The sequence below is a fragment of the Lissotriton vulgaris genome, chromosome 3_1, assembly GCF_964263255.1.
Source record: "Lissotriton vulgaris chromosome 3_1, aLisVul1.2, whole genome shotgun sequence".
NCBI classification, from domain to species: domain Eukaryota; kingdom Metazoa; phylum Chordata; class Amphibia; order Caudata; family Salamandridae; genus Lissotriton; species Lissotriton vulgaris.
This window is the reverse complement of record NC_141689.1, coordinates 2,014,360,441-2,014,377,483: the sequence shown is the minus strand read 5'-3', so window position 1 is coordinate 2,014,377,483 and position 17,043 is coordinate 2,014,360,441. Positions and strand designations below refer to the sequence as shown.

At 46.5% G+C, this 17,043-nt stretch overlaps 1 protein-coding gene across 2 annotated transcripts in view; it reads right to left on the bottom strand.

The window, feature by feature from the left end:
* Positions 1 to 17,043, bottom strand: part of PRIMPOL (primase and DNA directed polymerase) — a 497,760-nt gene that overhangs the window by 119,021 nt on the left and 361,696 nt on the right. For both annotated transcript variants that reach the window (XM_086962483.1, XM_086962482.1), the window contains 2 exons: positions 12,128 to 12,217; positions 11,908 to 12,016 (listed from right to left, as the gene is read on the bottom strand). In XM_086962483.1, coding sequence (XP_086818609.1) covers positions 11,908 to 12,016; positions 12,128 to 12,217 — 199 coding nt within the window. The remainder of the gene's footprint in view (positions 1 to 11,907; positions 12,017 to 12,127; positions 12,218 to 17,043) is intronic.

Sequence of the window (17,043 nt, the reverse complement as noted above, 5' to 3'; positions counted from 1 at the left end):
CAATAATGGCGCGGGACCCCACGCACCACCCCAGCCGCAGTTGCCAGCCAGCGGAGGGTAATCCTAAAGGGCCGCCACCGAGGGGAAGCGTCATCCGACGTGCTCAAGGTCGCGGCGGTGGCGGCCTCCAGCAGCCGCCAGCAGTGCGTCACCTCCCCGCTCAGTCACACCGCTCACCAGTTTGTATAGCTGCAGGGCTGTCCAATGCAGGTACTCCTGGCTCCCGCCCGCGGTAGGGGGCAAAACGGTCGAGATCAGGGCTCCAAGTCCGCCCAGCCACCAGAAGTCCGGACGGGCTCCGCACTGAAAACGCGAGCTCCGGAGCAGGCCGGGCCTACCGCCGCATGGCAAGCACTGACCTTGCGTGGCGCCCCACAGCCGGTCCCGCCGATCGGCAATCACCAGGGTTGTAGCCGGCCCGACTTCATCAGGCTAGAACTCCGTCTCTGATGGCGGTAGCGAGCCAGGCTCTCGGTCGAGTGCAGGGGATAGCAGCACGCCTCAAATGGCAGGTTCAAAGGCGATGTCGGTCGTCCGTGGCAGAGGATAGGTGAAGGATGAATGGCCAAGGTGCGGAAGCTGCAACGTTAGGCAGCCATTCCGCGTATGCGCCCTCTAGCGCCCCCCCGACTGACCCATAGTTGATAAACAATTGGTCTGACCTACGAATATTCTTGGTTTTATCCAAATAGAATTTGAACACTCTTTGGACATCCAGGGAATGAAGAGCTCTTTCCGCTGGAGTGGAAGGATTCTGAAAAAACTTAGGCAAAGTTATAGTCTGGTTAACATGGAAATCAGAAATAACCTTAGGAAGAAATTTAGGGTGAGTACGCATCACAACCTTAGCAGCATGAAATACAGTATAAGTTTCCTGGCAACACAATGCCTGAATTTCACTCACCCTGCCGATGTAATGGCCACGAGGAACGCCGCCTTCCAGGACAGGTGCTGTAGTGAAGCCTTATGAATAGGTTCAAAAGGTTCCTTCATCAGTCTGGAAAGCACCACATTCAATTCCCATGAAGGCGAAGGAAGACGAACAGGAGGAAACACTATCTTCAAGCCTTCCAAAAAATCCTTTATCACTGGAATCTGGAAAAAGGAAGTCTGTGAAGGCCATTTCCTGTAGGCAGTCAGAGCAGCTAGATGTACCTTAATGGATTGAAAATTAAGGCCCGACTGCGCCAAATGCCAAAGGTATGGAAGGATGACATCTTCGTTAGATGTCGTCGGATCATAGTTCTTGGACTTGCACCAGATGCAGAATCTCTTCCACTTGTAAGCATAGGAAGTCCTAGTGGAAGGTCTCTTAGCCTTCTTCAGTATGTCCATACAATCTGCGGGAAGATTCAAATGGCCATATTGCACTATCTCAGGAGCCATGCCGCCAAACTCAAAGACGAGAGGTTGGGGTGTACCATCTGCCCCCCGAACTTCGTGAGAAGGTCTGGCCGGCACGGCAGCCGTATGTGCGGAAGAAGAGACCGGTGCAGCAGGTCCCTGAACCACCACTGTCTGGGCCATTCCGGGGCAATTCGGATCATCCGCGCCCTGGACGGGGCCAGCTTGATGAGCACCGCCGGAATCAGGGGAATGGGTGGAAAAGCGTACCGAAAGCTGTTCGACCAGTTGATCCATAGCGCATTCCCCAGCGTCCCCTGCTGGTAATACCTGGATGCGAAGTCTCGGCATTTGCTGTTTTCGGCGGTGGCGAACAGATCCACGTCTGGAGTGCCTGGCGAAGGCGTCTCCGAGTACTTCGTCATTTATGACCCATTTGTGGTTTTCCTGAAGCAGTCTGCTCAGTGCGTCCGCCTGAACATTCTGCACACCTGGCAGATGGGTAGCCGTTATCGTCAGTCCTCTGGCTAGCAGCCAGTGCCAGATCGCCTGCGCCTCCTGCGACAGTGTGCGCGATCTCAAACCTCCCTGCTTGTTGAGGTAATACATCATGGTCGTATTGTCCGTCTGTACAAACAGAGAGTTGGTCTGAAAAGACGGATGAAAGGCCTTCAGTGCCAAATGAACAGTTCTGAGTTCCAAGAAATTGATATGATACGTGGACTCCGTCGGGGACCACTGTCCTTGTATCTGTAACTCTCTGGAATGCGCTCCCAGCCCTGGAGAGAAGCATCCGCCAAGATGGTCTGAATGGGAATGTCCTTGTGGAAGGGAACCCCTTTGAGGAGGTTCTCCGCTGAACACCACTATTTCAGAGACTGTAGAGCATGCAGAGACAGTCGTATCTTGTTGTCCCAGTTCCCTCGCCTCTGGTCCCACTGATCCTCCAGACACTCCTGCAGCGGTCTCATGTGTAGCCGTGCGTGTGGCGTGAGGAAGATACAAGAGGCCATCGACCCCAGTAGAGAAGACACCGTCCTCACTGTTGTAGATGGAACAGTCATAAGAGCCTGAGCCTTCAGAAGGAACGATAACCGTCTCTCCTCCGAAGGAGACACGCTTGCTGACAGCAAATTGATGGAGGCTCCCAAGTACTGTAGGCACTGGACCGCAGTCAGGACAACTTGGACATGTTGATGTGCAACCCCAGCTTGTTCAAGAGGACGGACGTCTTCTGGAAGTGTGCTTGAGCTTCCCAGAAGGAGGATGCCTTGATCAACCAATCGTCCAGGTACGGGTAGACAAACACCTTGTTCTTTCTCAGGTGTGCCGCTACCACTGCCATGCATTTTGAAAAGGTCCTGGGCGCAGACTTCAGCCCGAACGGTAGTACTGTGTATTGATAGTGATTGGCGCTGACTTGGAATCGCAGGAACTTCCGATGTTTCTGCTATGGGCACATGGAAGTATGCATCCTGTAGGACTATCGAGCACAGCCAGTCTCCCCTTTGCAGTTGAGGGTAAATGTGATGCAAAGACAGCATGCAAAACTTTTCCCTGCGAATCTATTTGTTTGCTTGTCGCAAATCTAGAATGGGCCTGAACTTGTTCTTGTCTTTCTTGCGTACCAGAAAGAACCGTGAGTAAAGACCTCTTCCCCTTTGAGACAGAGGGACGTCTTCTATCACCCTTTTTCAGGGTATCGGCCTCGCCTGGAGCTCGCGCGGCTGAAACTGCGAGCAAACCGGCGGAATTGCTGGAGGCGGGCTGATGAACCGAAGACTGTATCCATTGCAAACAATATTCAGCACCCATTTGTCCTGAGTAATTTTTCTCCACCATGCCAGGTAGTATTAGACACTTCCCCCCACCGGAGGGGGTAACGGATGACGGGGAAGTAACAGCTCAGGGCCTAGACCCGGCCGGGCCTTTGGTCGCGGTGGCAGATTGCTGCCCACCCCGGCCCCTCTGACGTTTTTGGAAGGGCCTCCTCTGGAACTGCTGTTGTTGTTGCTGTCCAGTTTGCTGATCTCGCCCTCTGCCCTGCGCCCCGTACTGTCTCTGGAACGGGCGGTAGGTCTTCTTTTGTTCCTTGGGCTTCTCCAACCCGACAGCCGTCAGGGTTTCAGCCTCTGCCTTCATCCGGGCCATTTCATCGTCAGTGTGCTTTCCAAAGAGGGTCTCGCCCGAAAAGGGTAAGCTGGCCACCCTCTGTTGGGCCTCAGGTTTCAATGACGTAAGCCGCAGCCAGGCATGACGTCTCTGGTTGACTCCATGGCAGTATCCGCGGGCTGCCAGGAGCGATGAATCCTCAGCTGCGCTGATCAGTTGATTAGAGACCAGCAGCCCTTTCGTTCAGGATCTCCATGAAATCCTCCCTCTTCTCCTTGGGAAGGAGGTCAGCGAACTGTTGGAGGGACTCTCACACCCGATCGTACCGTCCCAACAACGCTGAGGCACTCGCGGCCGTCCCGCAGAGCTTCCTGCCTGCCGAATCCATCCAGCGGCTCTCCTTGTCTGGTGGCACTGTAGATGACGGGGTGGTGGCATATTGTTTCCGCGCCGCCATCACTATCACCGAATCCGGTGCTGGATCCACCCTGAGAAATGCTGGGTCCGAGTCGGGAGCCCTGTACTTCTTTTGTCGCAGAAGTGAGGAATAACTCCATGGCGGGCTCCACCAATCCCGGCACTAACGGCAACAGAGGTCGAGACAATAGCTTCTTATGAAGGGTCTCAAAAATGACTGAGGTCGTCGGCGTGGGCACAGTAAGCGTGATGCCCAGCTTGCTCGCCCCTCTCAGCAGAACATCCTGGAAGGAGATAATGTCGTCCACAGGCGACACCCTCGTCCGAGGGGATTCTGACATTGTAGGTGAGTAGTCCCTGGCGCTGGACGAATCCGTACGAGACCTAGACCTGTCCCCTCCAGTGGCGCCGTCTAGATCTAGTAGACGAACGACGGCGTCCGGAGCGGGATCTAGACCTCCTCGGCCTTGGTCGTCACGCAGGTCTTAGCGGCGGAATGTGCGGCGGCCTGACCGGGAGGCTCAGAGGAAGAGGTCCTTTAGGCGGAGTCGGAAAGTGTGGCAACGAGGCCAACCACGGTGGAGCAGGCGGCAGCCCATGAGGTGGCGGAGGTGGAGTCGGTGGCAGCCCATGAGGCGGCGGAGGAGGAGGATGATGAGGAGGAGGTGTTGGTGGAGGTGGAGTTGGAATCTGAGGGGGCGGATCATTTGGCAAAGGAGGCAGTGGTGAAGGCGACCTCGGTTTAGGGGGCAAGTATACCACAGAGTACACGGAGCCCGGAGACTGCTCCACTCTCCTCTTCTTCCTCGCCTGACCTGACTGGGGAGACCGAGAGGCCGGGCCCCCTGTCGGTGAACGACTTCGCCGCCGTGCCCCCGATGATCTGGAGGAGCTTCTGGCGTCAGAACGTCTCCTGGAGGAAGATACCTTCCTCTTAGGCTCCGAGCGCCTCTTCGGCGTTTATGAATGCCTTATCGACGCTGACGAGTGGCGTCTTGACGTCGATGATCTATGTTTCGACGTCAGAGTTCTCCTTCTCGACGTCGAGGATCGCCGCGACTTCGAAGCTCCTCGTCTCAATGTCGATGATCTTCTCGACGTCGACTATCTCTTCTTCGCCGTTAAACGCCGAGTCGACAGCGAACGGCGGTGTCGATGACTCGACGACGACAATGAATCTGGACTCGACGTCGACAGAGGTCTCGACGTCAGTCCCCTCGACGCCGCTTCGACCCAGAGCCCTGGGGAGTCGGGGAACAGGCCGTGGTCATTCCTCTCGACCCCGACGTCAAGGCTATCGACGTCGACGGAGACCGGTGGCATTTTCTAGCCTTCTTCTCACTGGGGAGCCCCCCAGAGGCCTCAGCACGGGCAGATGAAGCAGTTCCAGCATGCCCAGACCCACCTTGGCCTTTCTGTTTTCTTTGCTCCAGTCCTTGGAGCCTGATCTTCTGTCTGTCCTTCAGGGTCCTGGAGGAGAAAGTCTGGCAGATCTCACACTCCTCAGGAACGTGTGCAGAAGGGAGACACAGGATACACACCTCTTGTAGATCGTACTCGGCCTTCTTTCTAGAGCACTCAGGGCATTTATCAAATAAGGCAGGCATATTTGATAAATGAGGGCTCAGAATTACCAGAACAACACCAGTAATTAAAGAAGGCACAAAAACACGTCGAGTGAACACACTTTAAAAGAGCAAAAAATTGAAATAAACCCTAAAAAGGGAGAGCTCAATGCCCCAGGGTCCTGCTAGCAGGAGCCGGAAAAAAGAACTGAAAGTGGAGGGTCCTGCTGTGCATTCTGGTATACTGAGAGTTCTAGAAAGTTTCCTTAAAGGCACAGTATTCCTTTTTGAGCCACATAATCGCAGCCTAAGGGGCTTGTCTGTCCACCCCTTCCTCTCTATCATTCCAGAGGCTTGCTTGGTAAAAGGGGAAGTTTCTCTATGAAGGAAACTTGGCAGGCTGTGCTGAATATGGTATTGGTGGAATATCTAGTTGAAGTACTGGACAGTGTAGCCTGGCAGGTATAGGCTGCATTATTTGTCTTTAAATTCTCTCTTAAGTGTCTATGCAGGACTGCACATACGACAGCTTAAGAGATTATTTTTGATTGCTCCGGGGTCCCCGCACATGAGCGGGACCATTCACTAGATTATGACTATACACAGAGATCCCCTACTACAGAACACCAGTTGCAGATCGTCCGCATAATTATACGTGCCCACCCTCCTATCTTTCAAGGAGTGCAGCAAGGGAAGAATATAAAGATTAAACAGATGGGGGGACATTGAGGAGCCCTGTGGCACTCCACATGTTGTTGCCATTTGGGCGCAGAGAATTGTGAAAGCCGCACTGACTGAGTGCGCTCCTCGAGAAATTACTTAACCCAATTGGATGCTATCCCCTGAATACCAGCCGTCCTGACACGGTCGATCAAAATACTATGATCGGCCGTGTCAAAAGCTGCAGATAAATCCAGCAGCACCAAGGCATGGGTGGGGGGGTGGGGGTGGGGGGGGGGGGGCATGTCCGCCTTTTCTCTGAGCGTATCCAGTACAGTAAGTATTACTGTCTCAGTAGAATGGGCTGAGCGAAACCCTGCCTGGTTAGAATCAAGATACTCCGACTGCTCAATGAATGTACAGAGACATTTGGCCACATAGGATTCCAATATTTTGGCCAAATAAGGGAGCAGGGATATAGGCCGATAATTGGCCAGGGCCCCAGGATCCGCACCTAATTTTTTTAGCAAGAGGACAACTATTGCTTCCTTAAAAGCTTTCGGGAAACAACCCTGTGTTAATGAGTCATTGAGGAGAGCCAAAGCTGGTCCGGGTAAGATAGTAAAAAATTCTCTTAAAATGTGAGGCGGGCAACTATCTGTAGGAGATCCTGACTTTACTTTAGACAAATGGTCCAAAAAGGTCTGATTATCAATTGCTGGAAATTGCTCAAAAGAGCAAGAATTTTCCAACATAGAGGGCAGCCCTGTACAGCAGGACAACAGGGAATACTAGCTTTTATTTTCACAATTTTATCAATGAAAATTGAGTTGAGAGAGTTACAAAAAGCTTGGCTGGTTTTAATGTAACTCTATCCGGATTGGATAATTCATTCACAACGGCAAATATCTCTTTAGATTTATTCGAAGTACTCATAATTTTTAAAGAAAAATAAGCTGCTTTAGCCGAAAGAATTGCAGTTTTATACTCTTTCAATTGCATCAGGTATCTCTCTTTTTTGTCAAGGGAGTAATTAGTTCTCCATTTCCTTTCAGTTTGACGAAGTACTAGTTTTAGATCTTGTAAATCTGGAGAAAACCATTTTTGTGCCTCATGGCGTCTTGCTAGCCGAATGATTTTTATTAGGGCATATTCATTACTGGCCTTGGTAAGCCATGCTGTGAGGTTTCTCTCGCTTGAATTAATTATTGTCTGATGAATGGGGACTGTATTTGCTAGAGTGGCATGGAATTGGGTGATGTTAATATTATTCCAATTTCTAGCAACAATTTGGTTTTTTTGGTTTGACGAGTTCACTCTAGTAATGTCATTAATAGTAAACTGGATGAAAGAGTGGTCAGACCAGGTACAAGGAGAGACAGTCAGAGCAACTACTGTGATATTGGGTGTCCATACTTGGTCTAACATGTGTCCCTTATGTGTGGTTGTAGTTATTAGCCGACTAAGGTTTAGTCCGACCAGAAGATCATTTAGTTCTTTCGCATGGGGTCCACCCTGTATATCATTGGCCCAGTTATTAAAATCGCCAATCAATAACATTTTTGCATTGTTGGTGACTAGCCGAGCCAGCTGTTCAGCTATAGAGTAGGGAAATAGGGGCATGTTCTTAGGCGGTCTATATAATAGCACACAAATTAAAGGAGTAGAGGCTGCCTCCAATTTGAGCACTAAACTATGGACCAAAGACAAATTGAGTGAGGTCAAAGTTGTAAATTTTAATTCTTGACGCACAATAGCCGCTACTCCCACACCTGCGTTCACTGACATACGATTTGCTTGTAGGATATAGTAATCATTGGGGATAGCTGCTAAGATGTCAGGAGCAGAATGCTGCGATAACCAAGTTTCCGTAAGGAACAAGATATCAGGTTGGCTTGAATCCAGGAAATTGAATATGTCTAGTTGGTGTTTTACTAAAGATCGAGTATTGAGATAAGCGATATTAAGTTTAGAATGAGAATCTCTAATCTGTCTTGGGTAGGTGGTGATAGCGTGAGGGGAAGTGATGATTACTGGGAAAGACGCTCTAATTTCCATGATCCCCTGTTCGATTAATCTCAAGTTAGAATGAGGATTGAGAAAATTCAGCGAGTTAAAAGAAGCTATCAGCCATTACAGCCCAACACAATAGTAAATAAAATAAGCATACTTGGCAAAATAAATCACTTCAAGATTAAAACAAGCATGCTAATGAGGCACCAGCAAGACTTACTAAGTCCGCTGCGCAACCGGAACATCAGCAATTTAAAGTGAATTCCGGTGGACGACTAGACCGCGTCCCAGCCGGAAATGAGTGTGAGCGGAGGTGGGGCAAGCTGATGATGGTGTATCCGCCCTCCGTTCAATCGGCACAACAGCCGTGACGGACCGGGGTCGGCACCCTCAAGACCTGAATCAGTGTAACTAGTGCCCGGAATAAAGGTAGGATGCAGATTCAACTTAAAATTATTAGCGGCAAAATTCAGCGAGTTAAAAAAAGCTATCAGTTATTACAGCCCAACACAATAGTAAATACAATAAGCATACTCGGCAAAATAAATCACTTCAAGATTAAAACAAGAATGCTAAGTTGTAGGGGTCTTAATATTTTTTTCCCCAGGCAGTTAGTCTGCATGCAAGCAACTCTACTATGAGGTTCACTAAAGCTAGTTCTGTGTAGATTTGCCACCTTCTTTCTAAGTGATGGGTGACATAGACTATCCATAAAACAGTTTGTGAAACTGCTTTCGTAATGTTTCAAAGCTGTCGAAGTGGTGCATGGAGTGGTCAAAAGCTATGGGACCACCTTAGGGTATAATGGGAAACATACTCTTCTCAATACTCACAACCAGGCGCGGTGCGTCCATTGGGGCGTGGGGGCGGAGCCCCCTTGCCCGCAGCTCCGTCGGCATCTTTAAACTTGAGTAACCTGCTCAGTTTACTCAAGTTCAAAGACACCGAGGGAGAACTCACTGACAATCATGTCAGTCAGCATGACGCCGGACCGCCCACCCCTTTAGAGTCTGAAGGGGTGGGCGGTCCGGCGTCATGTTGATTGACATGATTGTCACAAACGCAATACCCAGCAACACAAGTGCGCATGAGTGGGGACGGAGGGCACATTTTTTACCCGTGCCCACTCATGCGCACTTGTGTTTTCCCTTTTTTGCGCATGCCCATTAGGAGCCCCTTGGTCTCCTAATGGGTGTGCTGGGGCGAAGAGAAACCTGTGCCCCAAGCCAATCCTGGAGCTGCTGGCAGCGCCAGGATTGGCTGAGGGACACTTCTAGTCCACTTCAGAGGGCCGTTAGTGAAGGCGCCAAGTCAGGGGAGCAGCAGAGGTGGCGCGGACCGGGTGTAAGGTACATTTTTTCTTTTCATAATTAATTCCCTTGCACCCACCCCTGCGCGATCCCCCCCCTCCCCCCAGGCGATCCCCCCCCTGGCAATACCCTCCACCCGGCGATACCCCCCCCTGCGCGAGCCGCTACTGAAGGCTGCGCAGACTCAAATTCCAGTGATTTCATCCCGCTTCCCACTGTGTTAATTAATCCTGGATGCCAATTTCGCTCTGAGCCCAACATATGTCTGTTCAGAGTGACACATGATTTATTGCCAGGCCAGCATAGACTTGTGTTGTTGGTGGTGACGGCGGGGGAGCAAAGGACGAAGTGTACCTTGCACACTGCAGTCCAGGTTCGTGTATTTTGTGTTAAAATTGGAGTGAAAATAATCGTGAGGCGTGAGCAAGGAGGAAGTGCTCGATCGCACTGCCGGGGATCCTGTTAGAGTTTCAAGCAGAGCAGCTGTCAGCAGTAAGTAAAGGGACCTTTATAAACACTACAGGAGCGGCTGGCAAAGCAGTAAGAGAGTTCTGTGCAGGGCCAGCTTTTGAGTAAGTGACCAGTATAGCTGGGGGTATTGTGTTTAGGAATAACTTTAATGGGAAGCACCTGCTGAAGAGTTCCTCCATACTTCTGTGCCGTATCATTGGTATTACATTTCTTGTTGCTTTCTGTTTCGGTACATGTGTCTCGAGTGTCACACACTTGCTGGTCATGTGCAGGGGAAAGGCTCTGTCACGGTTTTATATATGTGAGTCCTTCAGAAGAGTCGGGGTTCATTGCTTTGTTTGGCGAATCCAGGCGGGTAAGCAATTGCTCTGTAGACCTATATGTTTGATGTTTCAAAGGCAGTGGAATTTTCACTATGGGCCTTTGATGATCCTTAGAAGATGGGTGGAATGTTTTTAAACTCGTTTGCAACCCAGTATTTATTTCCATTTTGTGATAACATTACTTTCAATATTATAAAAAGTGCAATTATTTTATTAGATGTATGCAGTTCCTGGCGCCTTAATTATGAAAACAAAAAATGACAACTATAATTTCTTGTCAACTGTATTCATGTTAAGCAAAAAAATGGTGACAACTGCAACGACTCTGAAAGGGGGAAAAAGTTTCCTGGTATGCACAGTGCTTTAAGTGGAATGAAAGGGGCAGGGAGGGGGGATCTCTGTGGAGCGAAGAACTGTGAATTAAGTTTTAATAAGGTCTCTATAATTGATAATAGTCTTCAAAACACCTCAGTCACTTCCATTTCTCTCTTTCACACCACTTTTCTCTGCATTCTTTCTCTGTTGGAAACGTGCACCTATTTCTCTCCACACATTTTCATGGAATCCAGCATCTGTATATTTCTCACATATTAATTTCGCTCTTCAACACAGTTTATACTCTCTCCTTTTTGCTTATAGTTCCTTTCATCTCCTCCACTACTCTATGTCCTGTGCTCAGACAACATGCCCACTCAGTACAGTACTTCAAACTCATACACACATTTTACGGCCACCACTTTCAAATGTCACCAGCCACCTCTGCTCACAACTCCTGTACTGCATGGCTCCATCACATTGTCCTGACAGACTAACAAGAACACTGGTTTCACCAGGCCTCAGGACTAGTAACTTCAGTCACGCATATTGTATAAAACCCTCTGATTCGCCTACATGGATAGCCCTTCACTAAATAATGGCTAAAAATTTCCTTCAAATAATGTCCAAAATTTGTGCCCAACACTCTATTTCTCTTAGTGGGCAGGTTGGAACGCAGGTAACTAGCCAGTCTTACAGAAGGGCATTGATAAGTGGGCGGGGTAAAGGGGAAATAGCAGCGCTGAACATAATAATGGATGCACAGTTACATTGGAAGAGAAACGCTGTGGTGCAGGAAACATTGGGCATAATACTGAAAACACCAGTGTCCTAGTTGCTCAAAGGTCTATGCGCACCACTACAGACACCTGAAATGACGGCTTGGGACTGCAAAGCCTACAACTTTGTCAGTGTTTTGCAGCATGGCACAGATGCCCTCTCCCATGCTCTGTCTTGGGACCATAAAAACACTGGCCTCTGCGCAGCTACTTGTTAGTGAGCTTTGGTAGCCCTTGACAGATAAACAGACTTGACAGCCAATGTCTGACTGCCAACCGTTGGGAATGGTGAAAACACGACAATAAAGGAAAATAAATAAAACCAAGGCATCTTCAGTAGCTCCAATAGTAAAATAGTAATTTATATTCAGATAAACTAAACTGGATTGTCAGCCGACTGATTTTAAGTGTCACTTATTTTTGTAGTTCCTTTTTCAATGTATTAAGAAGTGTAGCTTTGTAATGTTATCATTACGTGAAACTTCGGTTTTTCAGCAAAAATATTTTACGTTTATACCAGTAACAATAATTATCATCCTCTGTCCTGCCACAGAATAGTCAAGCTATAGCTGTTACGAATTTTCAAATATTTACGTACATGATATTGTTACTCTTATGAGCTCTTCCAATGTTCTCGCACCAGTGATACTTGGCGATGTCATACACTAGAAGTTCCTCCAGGGAAAAATAATTCCAGTGGCGTATTCCTGAAAAGCAACATTACCAATTAGCCAGCTGTTTGAAATAATTTATTTTGTTCCTGGGACCCATATAGTATTTAGGCTCTAAAAAAGCCAGGCCCCAAAAAACCAACTTACCCCCTTGTACACCATGGTTATTCACAAGAGAAAGGATAAATCCATCAATTTCCGGGTATGGCGAAGATTGATCTCCAGCTAATGCTTCCTCTGAAACAAGAGAAAGAACACGTCTCAACAGCTGGTATAAAGGTGTATTGTCTGACTGCGGCTGGACTGATGATGCACCTTAAGGCTAAATATATTTTCGAAATGCTGTTCTGGCAAATTCAAAGGAACTCTCTTACCACAACTTTGTGAAAAAACAAAACTAGTTCATGAAGGTAGATATTTATGCTGGCAACAAACCTCCTTTCCTTGAGCAAGTAAATCGACAAGAAAGGCAAATTATAAAGAAATAAAGGAAAAAAACAATAAGGAATAATAAAACAAACAATAAATTAACATTTATAACGAGTAACAACTTTAAAGGGCTAAGAGCTGTTTGCCACTACAGATGGCACAATCGCAATAATAGAGTGCTATGGGGCTGTGTAGAGTAGCTGAAAGTGGCACTGCAAACAATCAATCTTTGATGTTTAAATAGTGCTGTCACTTGATTCAATAGCAGCACATTACAGGGAAAGGAATAAGCCAGCTCTTATGGTGCTACCATGAGACACACGATATCTGCTCTCTTCAAACGGTCACCGGGTGAGGAGCCGATATCTCACCATGGCAGGGAAGCAGCAGAAAACCACTGTAAACAGGGGATTATCAGCTCGTTTTCAGAGGCTTTAAACTGCTGTAATTCCGATAAAGGGAGTGAAAACACCCCAAGACATCACCAGCCTTAGCAAGGTTTTATTTTTTTGGAGAAGGGGCTTTGTGAACGGGATGGAGCAAAAGTGTCTCTTAGGTACTTATTTGCACAAGGCCTCGTACCCTCCAGGGCTTCACCCCTTCCTCACATGTGACATTTTTGTTTTGGTTACCAGGTCTGGAATTTGTTTGACATTTCTGATATATATATATATGTACACACATTTCAAGGTTTGGTAAATGGGTGGTCACACTTATAAAAAAAGATAAGCTATTCGAGACTACTAGATGGAATCAGAGGCAAAATCAAATTAAAGAAGAAGCTGTATCACCTTCTCCTAAGATCAGGCGAGTGTAAGGCGCAACTATATTAACATATAATATTTTATTTATCACCATAATTGATTGTGGGGAGAGGCCAAAAATCCTTAGAAATTCACTGAAAAAAACCACAGTTTAAGTGGAGTTACAGTTGTCAAGTTTCAAGTAAACCCCTTGTGTAATCGCAAATGATGAGATTTTAAAAATCACAGGGTTTGTAAATGCAAAAGCCTTTTCTTTATAAACAAAATCCCTTTTACGAGTCAGAATATTCTTTCCATATCTTAAATATCATACTATCCACAATACTACGAGAAAGACAGCTATGAATGTAGCATTATTTATTGGTTTCGGTATGTAAGGTCATTTAATTATTTTGCACTTTTAAGTGCTCACATTTTCTTCTGCCCACTATTACAAATCAGGTGTCAATGGGTCAGCACCACTTCTTGCACTTTGAGTCGCGTCATTTTAGTCTGATGCCACATAAAAAGAAAAGCTATTTTTACCTATTGTTGATGGCAAACATATGTCTGCAGTGGTGGAGGTTTCATTTTTAAACTTTCTATTTCCATGATGTATACTTCCAAAAATAAATAAATAAATAAATAAATCATGCTTCCCAAGGCAGACTTGTTGTCTTGGCCAGTGTTTGTATGGAAATAAAACAAAAAATAGAGAGAAATACTTACAATTCTGTATAGTCCTTGGTCACTATATCAAGACAAAATACCCTGCATTTCTTATTTAGGTAACTGTGACCAGGCGGGTCGCCGCCTATGTCAGAAGAACGTAACACGGACTGGTGGTTGGTGTTACCCCCGTCATCCTCTCTCTTTGGTCCCCAACAGGAAGACTGGACTTGGGAAACAGCATCCACACGGGTTGAAGAAAAAGAGCCTGTTGCCTTTAACTGGGCCTTCTATTTTGACGAAGCCCCGCCCCCGGTAGACCTGAGCGGAATGCCATTGGTTAAAAGACAGGAAGTCACCCAGGCGGAGGAGGAGTACGGAGAAGCAGCGGCAGTAACGAGTTCCAGCGAGAAGAGCCCCGGAGACAGCGTAGAGAACCGAAGAGACGGAGGGTCGAGTACATCTTATCCTGTGCCAGGAGGCCAACGTTCCGGCTTATCCCCGAGCCACGTTCCTGGGGGAGCGTGGCTTATACAGGTATGGGACCGTATCTCTGGCAGGGTTGGGAGGCGGGGACGCCCGTAGACTCCAGTCGGAGTTTTTCTTTAGTCGGAATCTCACATGCGTGCCCCTTCCCCTAAATCCACACACTTCTACCCTCCTCACTGTCACCACTCGTAATACTCGTTTTATTTTGCACATTGTGTGCTGCCTCACGAGTGAGAACGGTGTTCCTCACATCCGGCCCAGTGTTTTGTTGTTCCTTGGAGGACAACCCCTTTGATGACCTCCTTTTTCTCTTCTGCTTCCTCATGCTCCGGCGAGACTGCTGAAGGGTGACAAGAAGAGAAGACCCGGTTGCCCATGTTGTTGTGAAGTCCTGCCACCACCACGGATCCGGCCAACTTCGCAACAGAAAGACTGACTAGTCGTCACAAAAGGGTGTTTACAAAAATAAAGCCTTATCTATCTCGACCTGGTCTCCGCTCAGTTCCTTCCACCCCTCCACAGTAACATAACTTTTGATAATGATACCAAGAAGACTTGCATTGATGATTTGCTAATGACGTTCTCCTGAGTTGATGTAAGTGGGAAAATTAAAATATACAATGATTGTGAATGTATACGTTTTAGTGCAATCTTACTAAAAACTACCTATCCTGTTTATCTGGGTTTCTACAACACTGGTCAATGATTAGTATATTAGTATATGCTGAAGAATATAAGTGGTTCTCCAATGTGTTACATATTGCTTTTTGACAATAGAGGAGTTTGAAGACTATATACTAAAATTATGCAGTAGTGATGTTGATAGTAAATAAATATGAATCACAATGGATTAATCTAGATTTTTTCTTACCTGCTATTGTGACATTTTGTAAATATAGGTTTTTTAAATTCAGACTTGGATGTTTTTAATAGTAAATATTTTTGTATATGTATTTGTTTGGAGCCCTTATGAAGTTCTTTTAAGGGATGAAACCTGTTGACTGGACTGGCACAGTCATTGTGACAACTTGAAAAGAAAATTGAAGAATACAGTCGTATAACGTTTACCACAGACTGTATGGAATGTATTGGATGGATTCAACAAGCACTCAAATGCTTTCATAACATCACAAACTGGTGGAAATGTAATCATTTTATCTTGATAAAGTGGCCAACAACTACACATAATTTTGAATGTTTCTCTATTTTTGTATTATTTTGCATAGCTGTTTCATAAAGGGGTTCTCTGACGGTTCAACCTCAGAATTTGAACACCATAGATGATACATTTCTGGGACATGCACCTGTGTGGTGGGGTAGGACCATTACCACGAAATGTGTTAATTGTCACTAAGAGGGACTTGGCACAGGGCTTGGAAGAATGTGGAGGCCCCACCTTTTTGTAGTTGAGCCAAGAGGATGGATCACTGCATGGGTTTGGAGTGCTCACATTTTGTAGCAAGAGGCTGCCCACGGAAACATCATAAGGCATGGAGGGATTGGGCTGGGTACAGGGGGATCTTGCTAGAACCTTGCCCAGTACGGCCATGGTCTACAGAGGGAAACACATGGTCAAATGGGATCGACTAAGATGCCTGCTGAGTCTGTGTATTTTGCATCCTAGTGTCATGTCTTGGGCGAGTGGGCTTTTTCTTTATTGAACAATGTGGTAAATATACTTGATCTTTACGTTTTTTTCATACCAACCCTGGGGGATTTGTGGTTGAAATCAATAAAAATGTTTTTTTCAAAAAACTAATTTGTTAATTGTACTTGCCAGTGATTATGTTTTATAGAAATCGAAACTTTAAGCCAAAAAAGTTTGCCCAAAGCATAACTTCCTACTTAATGTTTATTCCAGAACTTGAAGCACGAGTTAAATTTCAATATGTGCATAATAAACCCATTCTTTCTCACAAAAACTATGTATCTGGAAACAGCCATTACAACACAGTCATCACCACGCCTGTCCATTACTACGCATCCTTTACAAAGAACATGCCTTTACCACGCATGTCCCTTACCACAAATCATTTACCACGAAAATGCCTTTACCACGCATGCCTTTATTACAAAATCAGGAGAAGGAGCAAGGTTGTACACGTAAAGTGACTTGAGTGACTTGACCTTTTCGAAAATATTATTAATGTACTAACTAACATGTTTTGTCATGTTATTGCATTACACGACATAGTAGGTATCTAGGGGAAGCTTGATAATGTGCCTTTACTAACTATAATCGGCTTGCATTAAAATGGCTGCTGCTACGCGGGATTTTTTTACTGCGCATGTGTCTGTCACACTCACGTGTTATTTCGCTTGGTGGGAAACTTTTGCTTTTGCGCACTAAAACTGTTCTGTGTCCTAACGTGCAAGAAGCTTGCATCGCTGCTTTGCTACGCTGTTTGTTTTTGCTTAACATTTAATGCAATAGTTAAAATAAAAAATTGGGAATAGAGTAGAAAGAAGTGGTATACAGTGCTTTCATTTTATTCTGCGACTCTAAAACTGTTTCTTTTCTATTCTTGCAAGTATCGTATTTGGGCCTAAATGTACCTCTGAACTCAATCTTGGAGAAACTGCGCCTGTGCGAAAGAATTCACAAACCGCTGAAGCTGTGGCATTGAAATGGTGCCAAATCTGACATGGATGGAAAGAACTATGAGAAGAGTGAACTCCTCACCCTGCCAGTGGAAGCTGAACTGAATAAAATGTTTAAATGTCTTATTGTTA